This window comes from Symsagittifera roscoffensis, chromosome 8, assembly GCF_963678635.1.
Source record: "Symsagittifera roscoffensis chromosome 8, txSymRosc1.1, whole genome shotgun sequence".
Classification (NCBI taxonomy): domain Eukaryota; kingdom Metazoa; phylum Xenacoelomorpha; order Acoela; family Convolutidae; genus Symsagittifera; species Symsagittifera roscoffensis.
In genome coordinates this window covers 18,153,207-18,175,981 of record NC_087069.1, presented here as the reverse complement: position 1 = coordinate 18,175,981, position 22,775 = coordinate 18,153,207, and the positions used below count along the sequence as shown (strand labels likewise).

General features: G+C 33.1%; 3 protein-coding genes across 3 annotated transcripts in view; 2 read left to right on the top strand and 1 right to left on the bottom strand.

Annotated features, from left to right (window-relative positions):
* LOC134852943 (nicotinamidase-like) overlaps positions 1-22,775 on the top strand; it is a 484,331-nt gene that overhangs the window by 195,038 nt on the left and 266,518 nt on the right. The window lies entirely within an intron of this gene.
* The window catches only part of LOC134852940 (uncharacterized), a 343,687-nt gene that overhangs the window by 259,365 nt on the left and 61,547 nt on the right, over positions 1-22,775 (bottom strand). The window lies entirely within an intron of this gene.
* LOC134853085 (neuronal acetylcholine receptor subunit alpha-7-like) overlaps positions 1-22,775 on the top strand; it is an 82,638-nt gene that overhangs the window by 29,971 nt on the left and 29,892 nt on the right. The window contains exon 3 of the mRNA XM_063869023.1: positions 4,833-4,963. Within this exon, the coding sequence (XP_063725093.1) occupies positions 4,833-4,963 (131 nt within the window). The remainder of the gene's footprint in view (positions 1-4,832; positions 4,964-22,775) is intronic.

The following is a 22,775-nucleotide window of genomic DNA, read 5'->3' as shown; positions in this document are numbered from 1 at the left end:
ACCTTGTCGCAGAGGCGGATTTAGCGGGGGGAAGGGGGGCGGATGCTTCCCTCAGTGATTTGACCCCCTGCCGACCCACAGGGTCCCCCCTTTGTACTACTTTGAAATATCCATTTTTGGCGACGGACCGTAAAAATTTACTAAATGCGCCTTTGGCGCCAATATAAACTAATTTTGATGGGGAACGCGAGCCGAATAAACGCGATTTTTTGGTCAACGTTTTCCAAAAATTGTTTAAATATATTTTTTGGCCCGTTTTTTGTTAAAGTTTTGCCTGCAGCGTAAAAAATCAAAAAATTTGGCCAATAAAGGAACTTTTTACTGCTTCGGGAGAGCTCAAAAAATCAATTAGGTCGACAAAAACTTTTTTTAAAATCTGAAGCCCCACCCCCCCTAGATTCGCCCCGGCGTTATCGTCATTTAAAATAACATTCAGAAAGTTGCTCTAGGAGACGCCAAAAATAGCAATGAGAATCAGTGCAAGGAATTATTGCAAGACAGTCCGGTTGTTAAAAACTGCTAAAAATAGTAAAGCGGGTTCAAAGGGCTGACAAAATGACCTAGTTGATTCCTTAACAATTTTTGAACTAATTTGAAACCTAAAAAGCTATTCGATTCTCAAATCCTCCCCTGTTAAATAGTTGAAGGTCAAATTAAATAAAAAGGCCAAGTTAATCACAGCCTTGGGTGCAAATTCGCGGCTATTATTTAGCTCAAATTTTTGCGTTGTACGCTCGAAGGTACTTCAGACCTTATTTTTTTTAATTTGGATTGTTTTTAACAGACCTAGACCCGCCTTTTTTTATTTTGTTCTTCTTTTTTACTGTATGAATAGATTCTTCTTAATTAGATTTTTTCAAAAGTGAAACAGACCAAATTTCAGCCTAAGTTCTTTCAAATTAAGGAAGAAGAATTTCGAAATGAAAAAAAAATTGCTTCAGAGCACTCCGATGTTTTAGTGAAGCTTGAGTATAATTTTGCTGATTTTATATGTCTCTATGAGCTTAGACTATAATTTCGTACTAGAAAGCTTCGCATCAAATTAATTTATCAAAATTGACAAATTCTATAGTTTTTAAGAAGTATCAAGACGATAAGTTTTTCGCTCTTAATCAGAATGTCTATTTGAGATGGAAATATTGAGAAACGTTCTATTTCTATCTCAAAAAGTTCAATTCAATCACGCATTATGTACTGTGTCAGTAGTAAAATGAAAATTTTTTGGCGTCTCAGTTATGAGAAAAGCTAAACAAAAGGCCAAAATTTATCATCATGTTTTTCAGTGACCAGCTTTTTTTGTTTTTCTTCAGACAAATTTTGACTTTTTAACCAGCTAATTTTGAAAGGAGTTTCTTATGCATTCAAAAAGTATCCGTGTTTTGAGCTCAAAAACAAGGTTCTTCGTTTGTGACGTTATGGCAGTTTAAAAGTGCCCACATGAAAACAATCCGGCTCAGAAATGGTTCCAGACAAGATGTATTGCTTACAAAGCGTGAAAAATTTTGTTCCGACTTTTTTAAAGAAAGTAATGGAATATTTGTGCTGGGGAGATTTTTTTCTTCAGACGAAATTCGACTTTTTAACTAGCCTTTTTTAACAAATTTTTTTTATATCATTTCAAAATTTTTGTTTTTCTGAGCCTAAATTTGAAAAGATATTTCTGTGATCTTTTTTCGTAAAATTATGGCGATTTAAAGATTGCCATTTTGGCCAATTTGGGACAATTAATGCGCGATATATTTCGCACTATTACCGCGTAAGCAGAGATTTAATCCGTCTTAGAAATTGTTCCAAATTGGTTGAAGAAAGCTTATTTGAAAAAAAAAATGATTTGTTACTAGGAGCGAAATTGATCACTTTGTATTTTATATGGCGTGTGGGGGGATGATGTTTACAAAAATTCTCAAATTAAATTTTTTTTTAACTTTCTGTAACCCTATTTTTGTGTATACTGCTCCATAGAACTTAAGAGGCAGTCGGAAAAATCAGGATTTCCCCCTGATGCGAGAAATTTTGTATACCTTTGTTTCACTCTTTTTGTTTTTTTTAGTTATGTTTTTTTTTCTGAATTTTGATCTATTTGTTGATTTCTCAAAAACGGTTTTTTTTTTCATTTTGACCTTAAGAGGAGTAAGAGAATTCGGGGTTTTGCAGTGTTACCAGCAATCTTGTTTACATTCATTGCAATACAAATACAAATTTTGGATGCGATATCGAACTTTTACGGAAAATAATTGATTGATACTTAAAAGTCAATTTCTACATAATTAAAAAAAAATTATAACCTGCACAAAACAGATAATAATGATATTTTTTGGACGACACTTTATTCCATTTTGATTAAGATAGTATAATACAATTGAAAGTTCAAATCTTTTTGTGTGGTATTCTCCATCTTTGCCTAATAAGTTGAAAATTGAATTTTTTCTATGCATATTTTTTGTTCTTTTTTTCCAGTTTACTCTGATTTTGTTTGCGAATTTATCTAACTAAATTACAGCTGAAGGTTGAAAAGGGCTCGCGGAATATGACATACCCTTGAGATTTTCAATTTTCGAATAACCGAAGGGTCTCCCTTTTGGTATTAGTTTGCAGCATTCAATTTTGATCAATTGAACCTTATTTTTTCAAAAAGCATTCTTGGTATTTCAAGTATTCTTGTTAAGTTAGGACCACGCACCTAATTTTTTTGCTTAAAACATCCTGAAAAATCTTCAAAAATGGTATGCTAGCTTTTTAGTGATGTTTTTTTTAACTACTTTAAATTTTTTGATTCATCAGCCAAACCCGATACTACTAAAACAAAGCTTAACAAGACTGCTCGTATCATGGCGAAACCCTGAATGTTCCAACTGCCTCTTAAGGTCTATGGAGTAGTAATTACATGAAAAAATTAAATGTAGTTAGAGAAAAATATGTTTTTGTTTTTTGAGATTTTTTGTGAAAACCATCCGTCCACACGCCATATAAAGTAAAAAGTGACAGATTTCACTCCTAGTAACAAATCAACTTTGACAAATAAGTTTCCGTCAACCAATTTGGAACGATTTGTAAGACGGAATAAATCTCCGCTTACGCGGTAATAGCGAGAATAATGTCGCGCGTTAATTATCCCAAATTGGCCAAAATGGCAATCTTTAAACTTCATAACTTTACGAAAAACAATCACACGTGAAATATATTCAAATTTAAGCTCAAAACAACAAAATCTTTTGAATGATATAGAAAAAATTTGGTCAGAAATTGATAAGTAAAAATTCAAAAAATGGCTGAAGAACAAACAAACCCACCACGAGCACAAATCTTTTCATAATAAATCTTCCCCCACAACCAATGTTAGGTATGATGTGATATACTTCGTACGTTCTAAGTACTTTTTGGATAATTTTTGTGTCTCAATTCAATTTAGAATGAGTTCTGAGATAGTTTTGTTAATAGAAAAATGGAAACTGTAATCTATAAATTACCTCCAATCACAGTTTTCAAATAACAATCTTTTCATGACAAATTGTATTGTTATAATAAATGCTTTAATAATAATATTGATATTTTTTCAGATTGATATCTGTGCCTCTATATCTTTCAGATGGTAAAAACTTGTCAAAAAAGACTAATGATGAAGACGAAAATGCTGTAAACAAAAAACCATCGCAAACATAAACAATCTCTCGCATCGTTTGAAAGAGCTAACAGTTAAAAAATGAACTCCGTCAAAAAAAACACTGGACGAGTTTGTCCCAATTTAATGTAGCAGAGCGTTGTTAGGACCAATTTTGGTTTTCTTTGTAAAGTTTTGCAATTAATTTTGACAAAAGAAATCATTTTTTTCTGGTTTTTGTTCCGACCATTAAAAGTTTGTTCCGACATTTGCATTCGGGTGTGTTTTGGTTTTTTTTCCACGCAAAATCAGGTACGAAAAATAATCATCAGACAGTGTTTAGTAACATTTCATACTAAAACCCTTTCAGTCGTGATTCAAACCACATTAAAAATTCTTGAAATTGTTTCTTGTGTCGAGAAAAACCAGTTTAAAATTTTGATTTTTTTCGTCTAATTTCGAGCGAAGGAAGCGAGCAATCAGGCTTACAAGAGCTTAATTCAGCAAAATTTAAGCCCTAAGAAATTAACTTTTAGCAAGTAAATTAGTTTTCGGAGTTCTGTAGCTCCATTTTAGCAACCAAAAACTTCAAAAACTTAGAGAATTTCTGAAAAATTTTTGTTTTGTTTTTGTTTTTTGTTTTTGTTTTCAATTTTCTAAAAAAAAAAACATTTTTTTTAGAAAATTGAAAAGAAAAACAAAAACTAAAAACAAAACAAAAATTTTTCAGAAATTATCTAAGTTTTTGAAGTTTTTGGTTGCTAAAATGGAGCTACAGAACTCCGAAAACTAACTTTACTTGCTAAAAGTTAATTTCTTAGGTCTTGAATTTTGCTGAATTAAGCTCTTGTAAGCCTGATTGCTCGCTTCCTTCGCTCGAAATTAGACGAAAAAATCAAAATTTCAAACTGGTTTTTCTCGACACAAGAAACAATTTCAGGAATTTCTAATGTGGTTCGAATCACGGCTGAAAGGGTTTTAGTATGATATGTTACTAAACACTGTCTGATGATTATTTTTCTTACCTGATTTTGCGTGGAAAAAAAATTACCTATATTATTTTGAATTACAAAAACGCTTAAAATTTACCTGAAAAAAAAAGCTTTTGTAGTTTTTTAAAGACTATGGCCGGAACATTCTGTGCTACTTGCACAGTAACCGGCTATCCTTGTTAATTTACTTATTTTTATTTAAGAAGAATGACTCAGCTCAATGTAAGTCAACATTATTTCAGGTCTGCACTTCAACGAGCACTTCCCGGCGCCTCCTGCCATCTTCAGCAACGGAATGATTCTGGTTTTGAAACCATTCAGGGTGGAACTACAATGCAAACTAAAAGTGCTCCACTTCCCTTTTGACCGACAGGCGAGTCCAACTTTGAAATTGAAATTTGGGGGCTCACAGTTTTGTTTTCCTTAAAAATCATAGGCCTTAGGCCTGGTAACAGAAAATATGGGCGTTTAAATGGCCTGAAACTCTCATATCTGCTGTTCCTAGAACTTCCACCATCATTTTCAGCATTCTGATTTGCGAAGGATGAATGCACAAAAATTCTCAACCACTCAACGCCCTTTGAAACATCCAGAAAAAGTTGGTTTTGGCGCTTCAAGATTTTGGATATTGAAATCTAATCGGCTGACAAACTTTTCGGGCTTTCCCTTCTTTTGGCATGAGGAATTCTCCCTGAAATTTGAAATAATTCTACAAAAAATTGTACACAGAATTCTGAAATTAAATACTTGGGATCTTCTGGAGTCATTTTTCTAAATATTAGTGCGTAAAAACCACTGTAAGCATAATTAAGGGGGAAAAGACATCGCTTCCTGCTAATTTATCAATTTTTACTAAAATATTATTAAATTAACTAGCTGAACTAAATAAATTAAATTATTGAATAAATTTCTAATAGGCATTAAAATTATTTGTGTGTTGACATCTACTTCAATTAGTTCTTTTTTAAGTCAAACATTATCAAATAGCCTCGATTGCGGAAAATGGTTTTTTAACGACTTTTCTAGTTTGATTCGTAAGAGCTGGCTAATCTGGGCAACAGCTTTGTGATACACTGTATGTACTAATATACTTTTAAGTACCATTTACCTTTTGCTTACAAAACAGCAAGATACTTTATATCTATTTAACTGGACGGTTCTGTATTTGATTTTTACGACATTATTTTGAGAATAAAGAGGGAACACTTGCTTTTCATAGTTACTTTTGGCTGTTTGGCAGACAAAACAGGTGGAAAATGTTACTAAGTGGAAATTATTGGAACTGATACTCAAGTTTAATTCCAAAAATAAGTATAAAAATGAAAATCCATGATTCCGATTTGTTTTAGAGTCTTATTATTCAGAAAAATCTAAAACACGTGTATTTCAGAACTCAAAAAATTAGTTTTCTGAAAATTTAATAGGACTGAATTGGGATCGGTAGGATTACAACTCATGATGATCATAAAAAGCAGTTAGTATGTTCCTGGGTTGATGTCCATAGAAGAAAAATTCTTGTCATACAGTTTCATTTATTAAATCTATGGAAAAAATGCTTGTCATACAGAATTTATAGTAATTTTAAAAAGTGTTTTAAAAATTTTTATTGAACATTTTAGGTCCATTTGCCTCTTTTGAAGCTTTCTGGAGGCTTAAAAAATGATTTAAAATTTTCGATAAAAAATGCTTATCATACATTTTTCATGTATGAAAATTATAAGATAATCATTTTGTCATAGAAAAAATAAAATTATCAAAAATCTCTAAGAATCTCATAACTTTAAGAAGATTTAATTAGTTTTCAAGTCATGATCTTTTCATACAATTTTAGGGATAAAAAGTCTGATTAAAAAATTCAAAATTTAATTCCAGAGTCTAGAAAAAATGCTTGTTATAAAATTTCACAGAATGGAAAAAATGCTTATTTTGCTATTTTCATACACTTACTTTTGCTCTATGAAAATGGATGAAAGAATAAGCATTTTTTTCATATTTGAAAATTGTATGATAAGCATTTTTTGTCAACCCGGGTTACAGTCCTTTTTTAATCTAATTGAGTTAGGACCGAGGTGTATAACTCATAGAGTAATTTCGGATAGGGTACACCGTCTGCTCGTCACGCTATCTTATTTTCGGCCGGATAGATTCGTGCAACTTCTTAGTCTAATACCGATCCTAATCTTACTCTTATACTATCTAGTCTCAGGTTGTTTAACTAGTCTCTGCTAGGCTCAATAGATCTAGGGTATACTGGTTTATTGCGGCTGCTGAAGTACTCGGGAGAGTTCAATTAATTTCTAAGTTAAATTCAAATCTCTCTGGTGCTGAAATTACAAGTAATTTCAGCACTTACAAATAAGTGGATTGTTAGTCAGATGGATCATGATTGGTTAATATTAAATACTTTACATTGGTAAAATATCTAATTTATCCAATCATAAAATGTAGTTTAGATCAGGTTCCACCCATCCGGGTTTTACAGAGTTTTTTAGAATAGTCTTTCTGCAATTCAAAGGATGGATGATGGACGTTGGTATTTGGCGAACATCTTATTTCTTCTGGGTTTTTTTATTAGAGAAGTCCCAGATTCAATCGTTGTGTCTTCTCAAGACAACGACTGGGTTTTCGCAATAAACTCAAATCTGATTTCAGAATGGTTGGCTATGTCAGGTTTTTCTGTTTCATTGATGACAACTTCTTTGTGTTTTGATCTTGTCTGGGAATGGCGTGGAGATTGTGCGTGGAGGGGATGCCTGGTTACTCGGATCTGTACGTATACTTGAACATCGAGGTGGTCATTGGTCTAGTTCAATGAAGTCCTTTTCTGCGAAGTCAAGTCGTACTCTAAATCCTTTGAGTTGTGATTGTGGGCGGCATATTGATTGTGGTTGGCCATTCTTTCTCGAGTGTAGTGAGGTCGTTTTGTCTTTGGATGTTCGTCCTTGGTGTTGTATTCTGATCTATGTATTGCATAATGTAATTTACATTTTATAAAACTTTTATTAGTTTAATATTTTTTAATTATGATTTTAGTTAGTTGTTTTCACAAAAGCTTTTTGTTTTAGTTCAGTTATTTTGAAGAGTTACTCACCCTTGAGTAGCTCTTATTAAAAATAGGAGTGTGTGTCACAAAGCGTGGATGTAGCGCGGTGGGTTAGGCCGGCTATAGAGCATGCTCAGGACGTCCTTCCTGGTGGGTTAGGCCAGGAGTGGGAGTATGATTGCATGCGGTTTTTGTGAGAGGTCCTGTTATGTGACAACGTTTTATGTTGGGTTTGTTGTGGTTTTTCTTGTGTTTTGTTGGTTGTGTCCTTTTTTCAAAAATCAAATTGTTTGTGGTATGGGTTTGTCTTTCGACTTTTTTGTGTTTTATTATTTCTTTCTTAGACTTTATAATAGTCTTCAAAAGAATAAATTATCCAGTTTTAAAGCTTGTGGGGGAAAAATTTATAAATTAAATTACTGCATTGGTATTATATTTATTTAATTGTTGGTGCAAAAATTTAATAGGGTTTTAAACAGTTTTGAAGAAGTTTGCTATTTTTTATTTTTCTTTTGTGAATTTTTCAGATGATCGTTGGATGAAGGCTAAAATTCTAAATAAAACATGGATAAAGAATGGTGAGTTTCTAATATTTAAATTAGTTAGTAATATGTATAATTCATACTTACCTGTTAGTCGTCGGGGAAGAAACCGTGGGGGAAGATGTCGTGGATGAGATCTGAAGTTGTTAGTAATTTAGCTAAAATGCGGATGATATTTTTAGTTTGAAGCAGTGGCCAAAGCAATTGAAGTGCTTTAATGGTGGTTAGTTCTTCAGTGCCAACTGCAAATTCATAAGGTGTGTTTTGGATTAGATTATATAATTTGTGATTGAATTTAGTGTTATGGATGAATTCTAAAATGGGGATTTCTATAGGTTGTACAAACTCGTGTGGGATAAGGAAGGGTCGGGATTCTTCTGCGTTGAAGGTCTTGGTGATTGGACAAAAAATATACATTTGGGTTATGGGATCATAATTTCGAAGAATACCATGAAGGTTAGTATCTTTAATACAATATGTGAAGTTAAGAAAGAATGGTGAGGTGTATTTGGAATTGATGAATTGAAAACGATGGTGTGGTTGTCTGGAGGGAGTGTGTAGGTCAAAGTGATTTTGGATGAAACAATAATAAGTATATGTGTGTGTTTGTTTAGTGCGCAACATAATATCGTGTGAGCAGTGCAAATCTCTTTCATGTGGTGCAAGGAAATGAAAGGTTAGTGAAAATATTTGGAAGCGTTCTTTAAAACTTTCGTAGGCTTGTGTGTCTGTTAGTGCTTCTGAAATAATGTGGTCAAACTTGCGATCGAAGATATTTAGTGTAAATACATATGGTGTTTTAATGAAAAATTTCTCGGTGATTTGTGGGTTAGCGAAGCGATCGTCGTCTAAGAATTGATCTTGGTTAGCTCTGATGATGTTATGATCGTAATATTCTAGTGTATATTCATTAGCTCGGGGTGCAGTGTGTGTTTTTAGTGATTTTTTATATCCAATGTAGGTAAATTGTCTAGATGTTAGTGGTGTAGTGAGTCGATATAGCATGTCCTTATTTCGTTCTATATCGATGTGAGTGTTAGATAATGGTAAGCAAAGGGGATTAGTAAAATGATAATATGAGGTCCAAGGAAGGGTAGGCATTAAAACGTATTCGTCTACAAAGTTACGTGTCTCGTTAGTGTCGTGAGGGGTGTTTAAGGTGTATTGTGGAAATGAGGGTAAGGTGATAGCTAAAAATTCTTTTGTGTTAGTGTGTTTTGGATGGTTGATATATTCACGGGCTGTTCCATGTTTCGCTGGGAAAGGATGGTTGGGGAACTTTCTTTTAAAAGTGCGGTAAGCTCTATTAGTGCTAAGTGAAGATTCAGTAGTTGTGGATGATGGTGCTAATGATTCGGTATAAATTGAAGAGGGTGTAGGGGTAGGAGGGTTGGATGAATCTATTGTGGATGAGATTTGGTTTATGGTTGGGGTGTCAAGGTGGTAGGGTTGTTGTTGTAGGGTAATGAAATTATCTAGTTCTGGGGAGATTCGGGGGGTGCCTGGAGAATGAGATGATTGGTCTGAGTGAAGTGAGGAGTAGGTTGGAGTGACTTGGGAAGCATAAGAGGGTGTAGAATTGGTTGGGTCAGGGTTATTTGGTAGTATGGGTTGAAAAGGGGGTTGGGAAAAATTTGAGGAGTTGGTGTGAAAATTATTTGATTGAGATGGTTCAGAGTCGGCAAATTCATCGGGGGTTTCAATATTCGGGTTATTGAGTTGTGAGATGGAGTATAAAACTGAGATGTGTGAATTAGTATCGGAATTCATGCCGGATGTTACATTACTGGTGGGGAAATCGGGTGGCGGAAAAGCAAAAAGTGGTATTATTTGGATTGGAGTGGTGAGGTTGGTTGGATGGGAATTTGATCGGTGTAGGGATCCAAGTTGTCGGCTCATCGTGGGCTAAAAAAATTATTATTTTGAGACTGAAAAGCGGTGGTATGGGGTTGTTCTATAATTTGTTCATAAGTATTTTCATCTTGTGAGTGGTGTGGCATTATATGTTGGATGGGACTTTGTGATATGGTTGGTCTAAAATTTTGATTATGTGTTATGGCTAAATTTCGAAAATTACGTGGGACTAGGGATAATGGATGGTTATGTGGTAGGGGTGGTAACTGTGGTGCTGTTGGTGTTGTGTCTACATTGTTATGTTCTTTGTCGTATGTGTTCTGTCTTGTTGCTATTTTTGTGTTATATTCTTTTATTTGTGCGTCTAAAAGAATTTTGTTTATAGATGTAGAAAAGATTCCAAAAAATCCTGCAAAGAGTATGCGTGCTACGCTTGCTTGTCTGTTTACTTGTGTGTGTATAGCACATGTGTTGTAGATTCCTTTTAAAAGTGAGTAAAGAAATCCAATAAAGTTAAACATTGCGTATAAAATAGTCAATTTTTCTAAGATGTAATAGGGCCATCCTAGAAAATCAAGAATTTCATTCTTGAGTGTAACAAAGCTAAAAATATTGATAGGTGATATATCTTGGGGACGGTATTTTTCACCGTTTAGATATATATAATCTTTAATGTCTTTAAAATATCCGCTATAGTCTTGCGTATAGATGTCTGCAAATCCTGCGGTTTCTGCAAGTTTGCGTAAGTTTTTGTCAATTGATTGTCTTTGTATAGTGTCCATTTGTGTTAATAATTCTTGGAATTGTTGTGTTCGAATGTGATGTTGAATATCTGACTTTGAATATATTCCTATTGATTGTAAGTCTGTATTTGGGTTTCGAGCAATAGCGCGAATGCTTTCTGGTGAAAATTTTTTGAGTGATTGCATTAATGTGGGATATGGGGTGAGAAGGTAATATTTATCTTCATCAGGCTTTAGTTGTACTACATTGTGGCTATTTTCTGATCCACATGGGACTGCGGTATCCCAGAAATAGGTTCTTCGTGAAAGTGTGTCAACGAAATGTACTTTGTTCTTATAAAAGATAGGGATTCTTTTATAGCATCGTTTGTCTTCAAAAACGTATAGTGGTGATACTTTTTTAGTACAAGTATAAAACCATAAGATGTTTCCTTCATAGTCTAAAAAATTTGATCTATTTCCTGATAGTAAATATCCTGCGTAGGGTATTTTTAATACTGCTAGTGCAAGTGATTGTAATATTTGTGTTCTTTCTAATTCGCATAGTTGGTGTAGTGTTTCTAATTCGGAGAGTGACATTTCTTGAAAAATTCGGCTAATTGTGTAGTCTAGTTTCATATCTAAGTGAATATCATAGTGGATATTACCAAAATATGTACTATCCATTAGTGATAGTTCTTGTAAACGTGTGCTTTGATCGTCTTGGGGCTTTAAATGTCCACCAGGTTGACCTGTATTCTTTTGAAAATTAACTGGTATATATGATGTTCCTTCATTTAGGGGATGACTTGTGGCGTATGGGTCGACTTTTATTTTTCCAGTGGTCATGTCGAATCCTTTTTCGTATTCAACTAATATTTCAGAGTATTGTGTTTTGTGAAGTGGGTTTCTGTATTTACATGCAAGTTCTGTTTCTTGATATATTTGAAAACGTGTTAATTTATTTTCTATATTATGAATGTTTCTAAAATTAGAACTTATTTTTCGTAATGGATTTACTTGTTCATATGGTATTGATTGTATAAAATATTTTTCGTGAAATTTTATCATACGAGCGTGTATTTTTGCTACTTGAAATGTTGTACATGTGTCTTCGGGGAACCAAACAATTGTTGCTTGTGTTCTTGTTGTAGGGTCACAATAACCTTGGTCGTTTTTACAAGGTAATCTAATTCCTTGATAGATCATTGTGTTGTCTGATAAATCTCGTGTGAGTTGTATTTTTTCGAGTTGTATTTTCCAATCGAAAAACATTATTTCTTGGTATCCTTTATTTTTTGTGTCTGCTTTGCAGTTTGATGGGTCATTTATACCAATGTGTGGTATCCAGTGTTTATCGTGCATGTCATAGGTTAATCGTCCGTGTGCGCCGTTATATGGGTATTTTTCATCTAACTTTATATGTCCTTGATATCTTTCAAGTTCTGCTTGATGTACAGAATCTGAAAAAACTTGGAAATAGACTAACTTTCTATCTGTGTTTTTATTTTTTGTGATATTTAGTCGGAGTAACTCGTTCTTACAATCTTCGGGATTGAGATGTAAAAGTCGTTCTATATTACTCTGGTAGAATGATTCATGGTCAAGTCGGTTTTTATTTCCGTTTGAGACTTGTGAACAATGTACTTTCTTTTCAGAAAATGTTGCTGTGAATTTATATCCTATAACTGTAGTTGCTCGGGCTTTTGAATAAAGTGTTGCTATTACATTTGTAGTTTCTATGGCTTGGGGTTCTGTTTCGCATTGTGATACTTGATTTATTGCATACTTGTGTAGTGTTTTTTGTTCGTTTTCTTCACAATCGTAATGTGTTACTAATAAATCTTGGGGTCCTGTGCGGGGAGAAGGGTTTATGTTTTGATTTGAGATTACTAGAAAAAGGAGTTGGAAAAAAATTAATAATTTTAGAATATACATGTGTATGATAATCCTGAGTATGGGTTATAAAATGTGATGTAACCAATTGTCTTTTTGGTATATCTGTCGTATTTATATATTACTTCAGTGGTTATAAATGGTGGTGGTAGTGATTGAGCTGTTATGTTTGGTGGATTTAATGGGTAGGGATGTTGAGTAATGTTGTTTAATTTAACTGTGATTTCAAACTTTAATTGTAAACTGTTTTGTTGGAGTATTTGGATATTGTGATCACGGATATCGTCGTGAATGTCTTGTCGGTATTGTAATCTATTAAGTGCCCAGTTGTGAAGGCGATTACTTTCTAGATGTTGTCCAAATAATGGTGGAGGTGCTGTAAATGTATTCCAATCTAGTCTTAAAGGAATATTTGTTGATGATTGTTCTCGATATCTAGCGTCGAGGTTATTTGGGAAATTTAAGTTAAAAGGTGGTGGTGAAATCTGGCTTATTGATGGTGTTGATGGTAGTGATAATGTTACTGGTAGTGATGAGGATGTTGTTGTATCCGTAGAAATATCTATTGGATCATTGACTAAATTTAGTTCACCTTGTGTAAATGAATGTGTTGTCCAATATGGTAGTCGTGATGCCTGGTTTGGGGGGTTAAAGGGATTTTCACGTATTTGTTCAGATGTTGGTGTTGAACCTAAGTATTCTGATGGTAGGCTTGAGGTGCTACGTTGTGAAAGAAGCGTAGGGGTTTCTGGTAATATACCAATGGGGTTTTCTGGAGTGTTTTGTGATGGGGATTGAGGTATATCAAAATGAACTCGGGGAGTTTGAAAATTTCTGTTTCGTCGAGGATGTATAATTTGTCTATTTATTTCGACTGTATTTTGGTTTTGACTAGGATTTCTTATTCTACTTAATTCTTGTGGTAGTGTTGGGTATAAGTTATATGTTGGTTCGCTTAGAGGTGCTTGTCGTTGAACTGGTTCTAGTGGTTCTGATAAACGAGCGTATCGTTCTTCAAAAGTGTATGGGTTATCTTGAAAGGAAATTCGTGTAGATGTTTGAGGATTTTGGGTAGTTGAAGGTGTTGTTGGATTATCTTGGGATGATGTCGGTGAAGACTGATTTTGTGACTGTTGGGTAGCAATTTTTGATAGTTTTTTGGTCTATTCTTTTAGTGAAAAAGTTTATGTTTATTATAGTATTCTTCTAAGAAAAGAATTAGGAGGATTGTTGCTAGAGCGAATGTGATGATTGCTTTCTTTATACATTTGCATATGGTCAAAATGAAGGATGATAGAAATGTTATGAAAATTACAAATAGTAGAAAAATATCAGTTCTACTGAAAATAGTTCGTATCATTTAGACAAGTTGTATGAATCGTACCTGTGGATATAATCAAGGGTTTTTGAAAGTTGGAGAAATAGTTCGAATATAGTGTAGAAAATTAAAAAAACATTACAAAAAATGATAAAGATTATTAGAAAAGATTCAAGGATATCAAAAAGAAATATTATGAAAGTTTCAAGTATCGTAAAAAATTGTTTGAGGTTTGTGATAATTATCGTGACTGATTGAGAGAAGAGCATTTACGAAATGACTTCTTGATCGAATATTTTTTGTTGTTTGGGGCAATTTTCAAGTGTGGTCGGATTATTTATTGGTTTTTTGACAAGTGGGTTGAGTTTTGTGAAAAATTGTTGGGGGCAATTTTTATGGTGATCGGGAGGTCTTCTTTGTCTTTAGTTTCATTTGTCAAATGATCTGGGGTATTTTTGAAATTTTTATACTTTAGGCTAATTAAAATGGTCGTTCTTTTACTTTAGGCTAATTTAACATATTTGTTTGGGGGGTATTTGAGGGCTGAGTTGGGGAAATATTGTTGATCTTTGGTTTATTAGATAAGGGAGGGTTATGATATTATGGTGATATTTATTTTAGTTGTCAAGTTGGAGTGGTTTGCTTATTTTTGACCTGGAGGTCGTAAAGTTATAGTTATAGATATGCCTGGAGTTTAATATCGTTCGTCTAGTTGGTTTGTGTTAGAGTTAGAGAAGGTGACGGATTGGATGAATCCTATTGGCTAATTATGAACTAGAATCGCTGCGTGTTTGTCAGCATGTTATTTTGAAAAATGAAAGTGTAAAATGTTTCAGAGGTGCAAAGATTATTAAATGTAGAATTAAAGTTGTTTTTGAAATTCAACTTTCTTTAATATTTTAGATTGTGGGATGAATAATTTATAATTTTTACGTGGTTGATTTCTAAGTCGTGAAGACTCTCTATGCTCTGATTTGTCGATTTGTTCTTGGGGTATTATTTGTTCTGTCATTTTTCTATTTTTTCTTTCTTTTTGAGATGTATTTTGATCTAGATTTTTTGTATTGTTTTTTGTGGTGGTTGATTTTGTATTTTGATTTCCGAGGTGAATATCATTTTGTTCCTTTGTTGTATTTTCCGTATGTGGGTCATTTTGAATAACTTTTAAACCTGTAAAAAATATAATTGAGTTAGTTCGCGGAGTGCGTATTCTTTTGGATAATAAGGTAATAGGTTATTTCGGTGTTGAACGATTTCTTTTTTGTCTGAGTCGATGATTTTATATGTGACATCAGTGGGTTTTGTAATTATTTGGTATGGTCCTTTACGAAAGGGTTGTAACTTTTTTGAAATTCCTTTTTGAGTATTAAAATTGGGTATTAAAACAAATGTTCCAATTTTTAAATCGGAGGCTGGTGTAAAGCGTGAATTTATTTGTTCATTAATATTTTGCCTTTGTAACAACTTTTTTGTTACTTTTTGATAAATTTCATTGTGTTTTTTATCTCTGTTTAAAATCCATTCGGTGTGTGTACCGGAGGCTAATTTAAGAATTTGTGGGTGATGAAAATGATCTTCATCGTGTGTATGTAATGGTAGGTTATAACAGATTGAGTCTTTATTTGGTTGACAATAACCTTGTGCGTTTTTATGAGAGTTTGCTGTAAACATTATTGGTTTGCGTGGCTTTTGGTTAAAAACCATTTCATATGGTGACATTCCTAAAGTTGTCGTGATTTGTGAATTATATGCTAAGGGAAATAGTTTTACATCTGTTGACCATTCGGTATATCTTGTATCATTTCCATTGATGATACATCTGAGATATTCTTGTAATGAACGGTTCATACCTTCGACTAAGCCGTTTGTCCAAGGTGCGTGAGATGTACGTGGTTTGTGTTTGATGTTATATAGATGACATAGTGTGATGATTTTATTATTTATGAATTCTGTACCGTTGTCTGTAACTAAAATTTCTGGTAATCCGAATTTTGCTATCCAGTGTTCATAAAGCGTTGTGTAAGCATAATAAGCTTTACAATGTGGTACTGGGTTAAGTGCTACATAATGTGTAAATGCGTCAACAATTACCATACTGTAGGAGTTTCCTTCGGATGAGGGTGAAATTGGTCCTTTAGTATCAAATGAGATACGATGGTTAAAGTACAAACTTTGTCCTTTAAAGTCTTGTTTTTGTGCTATTTGTTTTTGATTTGGATAAGGTTTATTTAGTTGACATACTATACAGTCATTGCATAGTACTTTTATCCAAATTGGTGCATTTGGAAAATAAAAGTTTTGTATAAAATTTGAATATGTTTTCTCTGATCCAGAGTGTCCTTTAATATTTTGTGTATGTGAAATATTAAAAGCTATGAGAATCATACTTAGAGGGAGACAGGGAACTGTAGATTCATTTAATTTGTATTCTAGAAGGTCTGTGTTTTCGTTACTTGTTGTATTATTGAATTTTCGAAAATATCGGAGGAGTGTTTTATTTCCTAAAATAGTTGTATCTGCCTTGACGGGTTTAGTTTTATATTTGTGCCATGATTTTAGTTGTCTAATTACTGGGTCAAGATTTTGGTATTGTTTCAATGTTGAAATTGTAATTGTTTCTGTTGGGGGGAGAAATTTGTTTTCAATTTCTAATTTAGATAAGGGTATTGTATCAAGTGGGTCATGGAGGTCAAAAACTTGATTTATTGTGTATTTTGAATCGTTTGTTTGTGGTCCTGATAAGTTTATTTTATCAGTTAAATTTTCTTTTTCAATTAGTGGAAAATGGTCTTTTTTATGCGAGTGTTGTTTTACTCTTTTTTGTTGGGTGCTATTTTTTATCCATTGTGAATATGGAATTGGTTTAAAAGTTGATGTTCCAAGTAGGTCAACTTCATAGTGATTATTTTGACAATCTAAATAAAGTGGGAAGTGTTGTAAATTATTTATTTGTGATTGTTCAACGTCAGTTTTTACTGCATATTTGCATTCTAGTCGGGGTGATGTTTCATTTTCTGCAAGGTAGAATTTTATATTTTTGGGTATTTCAACTGTGGTTTTACGTGTAAGTAATTCAGGTGGCGTATTTCGACTTAAGGTGTCTGGTAATGCAAGATTTTTTCCTGCGGTCCAAACTATATGTAAGTTTGGGAATTTCATTAAAATTAGTTGAAATCTATAAACTCGGTGGTTTGGATTAGACTTTTGTGTAAAAAGAAAGATGATTGGTTTATGGTCTGTGAATAGAACTGTGGGATGTTTTGATCCAAGTATCAGAAATTCATATTCTGTTAGTGTATATATTATGGCTGTACATTCTCTCATTAGAGTTGAGAGTCGTAGCTCTGCTTGAGTGAATAATCGAGAATTTGCTGATATGAGGTTCATTTTATTTGTACCATTATGTGATTGTAATAATGCTGCGCCGATGCCAAAGTTCGAAGCATCGCACATTGCATAAAATGGTTGATTTGAATCTGGAATTGTGTTTGAAATTTGTTCAGTTAGAAGTTTTTTAATTTCTTCAAATCGTGCTTGATGTTCTGTATTCCATTCAAAATTATTTTGTTGTCTAAGTATATTATAGAATGGTCGTAGATATAATTGCATTTTATAAACATATTTGCTTAAAAAGTTTAACATTCCAAGGAATTCTTGGATTTTCTTTTTATTTGTTGGTGGTTGGAGTTTTTGAATAGCGTCTATACGTGATTTCAATGGAGTGATTGTTTTTCTTTCTATATTATGTCCTAAGAATTTAACTCTTGTCAAAAAGAAGTGTGATTTATCGGGGGCGGCCTTCAGATTTTCGTTCTGAAGTATTTGGTGATATTGTTCTAAAACATTGAACATTTCCTCTTTTGTCTGTGATTGCATAAAAACATCGTCTAAATAGGTGATTGCGTTTTTCTTGAGTATTAGTGGTCGAAAAATTTTGCTCATAAAAGCTGAAAATGCTGCTGGTCCTATGGATATTCCATAGAATAAGCGGTTGAATTCATACTGTTGGTTTCCAATAACAAATTGTGTTAAACGTCGCGATTGTTCATCTAATGGCATTTGATTGTATGCACTTTTCATATCTGCGGTTGTAAAGTAGTTGTCGCACCAGATGAGTTAGGACCGAGGTGTATAACTCATAGAGTAATTTCGGATAGGGTACACCGTCTGCTCGTCACGCTATCTTATTTTCGGCCGGATAGATTCGTGCAACTTCTTAGTCTAATACCGATCCTAATCTTACTCTTATACTATCTAGTCTCAGGTTGTTTAACTAGTCTCTGCTAGGCTCAATAGATCTAGGGTATACTGGTTTATTGCGGCTGCTGAAGTACTCGGGAGAGTTCAACTAATTTCTAAGTTAAATTCAAATCTCTCTGGTGCTGAAATTACAAGTAATTTCAGCACTTACAAATAAGTGGATTGTTAGTCAGATGGATCATGATTGGTTAATATTAAATACTTTACATTGGTAAAATATCTAATTTATCCAATCATAAAATGTAGTTTAGATCAGGTTCCATAATTATAACCAATCACATTTCATTTCTCTAGCCATGAAGATCACGATTGAAATTTTAATCAAAATTCGGCCTAATAACTCGTCGGTTACCTTTTCACGTCAGGCTGTTTACTTGTTTATTTTTAAATGTTGCAAAGTGGGGGATTTAATGGAAGATTTGATTAATCGCAAGGTGGAAAGTGACTGGGAAAAGACACATGAAAGACACGTGACTGTCACTAGGCTGAATTTATCCCTGGAAAAACTTTCAGATTGTCTTTTCCTGGTGAAACAATTAGGAAATTTGGGTTGGGAAGTGAACAAAAGGTTGTTCAAACGGTCAAAAAAAATGAAATTGTAGCTTAATTAAAATACACAAGAAGACTCACAATTATATGTAACTTATAAATAGAATTTCTAACTCATTGAACTCAATTAACTTTTAATAGTTTGCTCTCTGTGTGTGACAATGCAAGTGATTTCACCAAAAGTAAATAAACTATAGGAAAATCAAATCGCTTTGCAAACCAAGAGTTCGAAAAGTAATAGTTTTTGAGTGCGTAATATTCTTCCAGGAATAGAAACCGGACTTTAACTTAGGATATCAATCAAGGTCAAACTTAATTTGACATATTTTGAGTTAACTTATAGCAAATAAACACCATTTTGAGCATTGGCCATGTTAGTCGGAACTACTGGATACATATTTTACAAACAATTTGAAGCAAGAAAAAAATGTGAGCCCAATGATTGATTTTATAATGATAGAAGACTGCTCGTATCAGTGCAAAGCCTTGAGTGTTCCGACTGCCCTCGAACGTCGAACAAAAACCTTTTGGTCACTCTCAATTTTGAAATTATTCGAAAACAAAATGAATTTTTTAACCGTAAATGAACGGAGTTCTTTTATAGAAAATGTGTTGACTTTTTTTTTCAATTTTTAGAAAATGTTTAGGATTATAATTACGTGCAGTCGTATCTTTTTGCCATTTGGTTTTGACTTTTTCTAGATTTGGTTCAATTCCTTCGTACTTTTTAGCAGCAAAAACTATAAAATCACAAAAAATACAGTTTATTTTTTTAAAGGGGGATAAAATTACGAAAAAATTTGTTAATTATTACAGTTCTTAAAATTCAAATAGTATCAACCCGATACGTTTTTTTTCAAACTCGAAAATTTAAAATTATTCAAAAAATTACACCAACATTTTTATGGCATTGAGTTCTTTCACACTTTTCTAATTATCTGTTGGCAATTTTAACTTTTCATTTTTTTCTCACAATGTTTAGTAGTTAGTGAATTGTTTTGCAACTGGTAGTGTTTTACTTCAAGACAATGGCTTGTTTAGTTTAACCTAGATTGATTTAATTTGCCGCTTACCTTTCAGAAGGACGTAAAAATTCTTGCGTTCATGATTTCAATGAAAAATTTTTGCTTGCGTTCTGTAATAGTCGCAGTAGCCAAAGTTCAAATCAAAACAACACAATAAAAAATGGTCACTTTTAATTTTGTGCTCAAAATTTCTGAACCTTGGGCATCCAATACGAGGCCAAACTGTATGTTTTGTGAAGTTTAAGCGGATTCCGCAACAAGAACGCTCTTTTTGATTTTCTTTGTTTCTTTCGTTTTCTTTGAAGGTTCAGACGAATGTTTACTATTCTTAAAGACTTGTCTCTGGATTCCTCACACATAAAACAAATTGTGCGCCTATCCAATGCACAATTCCGTCTCGTAATGTAACTTTTTTTGCATTATGTATAAATATAGAATTTCGACTCCACAAAAATTCTCGCCCAAATTCGCTATTTACACCTCGAAATTGACCTGATTAGAAACTAACCATCTAGAGCACAGATTTTCCATAATTTCTTTTAATACAACCAGTCTGCTTGTAACAGGGTGGAGCCCTGAATTTTCAAGCTGCACGTCAACCTGTATGATGTAATTAAGAAGTTTTTGACAAAATTTTTTAATTCATTTTTTTAGAGATTGATGAAATAATAAAAAAGGAGCAGTTGTTTTCTTTTTGATAAACTTTTGGCTGCTCGGTTTGAAAATTACAAAATGATATCTTCAGCGTCAATTAATGCGTTAAAAGACTAGATAGTTTGTCTCATTTCAAATTGGGTAAAGTTATCAGCACAAATTTGTTACCGCTTATGTGTTTTTAGCCTGAAAAATTAATTAATTTTTAATAGTCGTAAGCTTACAATTTTCAAAACTTCCGAATTCTACAAAAAATCATCACAGTTTGTATACATATTCAAAATTTGGCTAAGGACGTCAATTTTCAAAATGATAAGAAACTTTCCCGTCCTAGTGTGGCTAGCGAAAAATTTCGCCGGCCACTGTGTAAAAAATTCAATTGTTACGACCTCCTTTTTTAAACTAATCCACAGTTTCTGAAGAAATGAAGCTTTTCGTTTTTTTTTGTTTGTACTGTAACATTTTTGTGAATTGAAAAAAAAATCTGATGTAGTTTAAGAATAACTTAGAGGTGTTGGTTGAAAGTGAAAGTGGTTAAGGGTGGACTAGCGGGTCGAGATATTTATTGGGCATAGAATATATTTAAGGGGAAAATTGCTTCACGATTTATAGCCGATTGTTGTAGTTTGAAAACACTAATAAATGTTTCATCTTTTGAGCGTTTTTTTTTGTTCCGACCAATGAAAAATAAAGAGGAACGTTGTATTCGGGTATGTTTTTTTTTGTTTTCGACTTCCCCGCAAAATCAGGTAGCACAAATAGTCGTCGGACTGCGTTGGGTGATATGTAAAATTACAGCCCTTTCAGTCGTGATTCGAACCACAATAAAAATTTCCCGAAAATTTTACAGTGTCGACAAAAAATCCGTTTGAAAATTTTGACTTTTGTCTTAATTCGAGCAAATAAAGCAAGCGTGCAGGCTTACAACAGCAAAATTATGCCTAATTTAAGACCTTAAATTATATTTTTACTCAAGCAGAAAAAATCTACACGTTAAAAATATGGTCGGAACGTTCTCTGCTACTCGCACAGTAAACGGCTACCGGCTATCTTTGTTTTGATGAGTTTTTTTTCCGGTATCGAAATATTTTTTTTCTGACGTCTGTTTTTTGCGAAGTTTCGGAAGCTTATATAAAAATGGAAAAATTCGCGTTTGTTTTTGTTTTAATAAACAAGACACAGTAAAGCAGATTTTTACTTCGGCTCAAAATTTTAGTCTTATTATACGCACATTCGATCTTATGAAATGATCAAAAAACAAAATTTTGGAAATTTGATTTTTTTTTAATTTTTCAAAACTTTTTTGCAAATATGCGACTTAATACACCTGTACACCCCGGACACATTGAGCGCTAATATGAGACAAAAATTTTCAAATTTTTTAAAAGTTTTTCTTGTAATTTTTCTTTAGAAGTGTTTGTCCAGTTTGTCTATATTACTATGGACAAAAAAAACTATATTACTATAACATAAAAATATCTGAAACTAATATTCTCGTTGATTTAGTTAAGTCTCATATTAGTGCTCAATGGGACGTCATATATGTCTGCTCTTTAGTGTGTCCTTAAGATATTTGGTGTAAAACCCATGTGGATCTGAAAAAATAGTTCAAACCGCCTGATAACACCCTTTCACAATTCAATCTTTTTTCATTATATTTTAATTTTTTCTCTTTTTATTGAAAACTCTGTTTCGGTCCTGTCTGTAAGAAACGGAGCAGAAATAAAATTTTAGTCTCGTTTAGTGGGTAGTAGTTTTTCAATTTTGACTTGATTATACGCGCAATTTTAGATAATTACAACTTGCTTTGCAGCTTGTTTTTTTTTCCACAATGCTGAGGTTTAAATTCACTCTGAGCGTCAATTTTTATAGTTCTTCTGCACCACTTGATCCCAGGTGAATTAAAGCGGATTAACCATTGGCGCCACAATGCAACAGTTTTTTGTACAGGTATACAAAAGTTACGCATGATCAACGGAGCTCAACTTAAAAAATGAGGATTATTTGAAAAATTAATGCACAATCTTATAAAATGATGTTATTAAAGTTTGTGTGATTTTAGATGCCATATGAATCTAGTACACGACCCCCTTTGTACTAATTTGAGATATCCATTTTTGGCTGACTGACACTAAAATATTTCTAAAGGCGTCTTTGGCGCCAAAATAAACTAATTTCAAGGGGGGAGTGCGCGCCGGAAAAATGCAATTTTTTGGTTTAAAAAAAAATTCCAAAAAGTGCCTCAAAACGCATTTTTTGGCATGTTCATTTCAAAATTTTCCCTGCGACGTTGAAAATTTGACCAAAACAGGATCTTTTTAC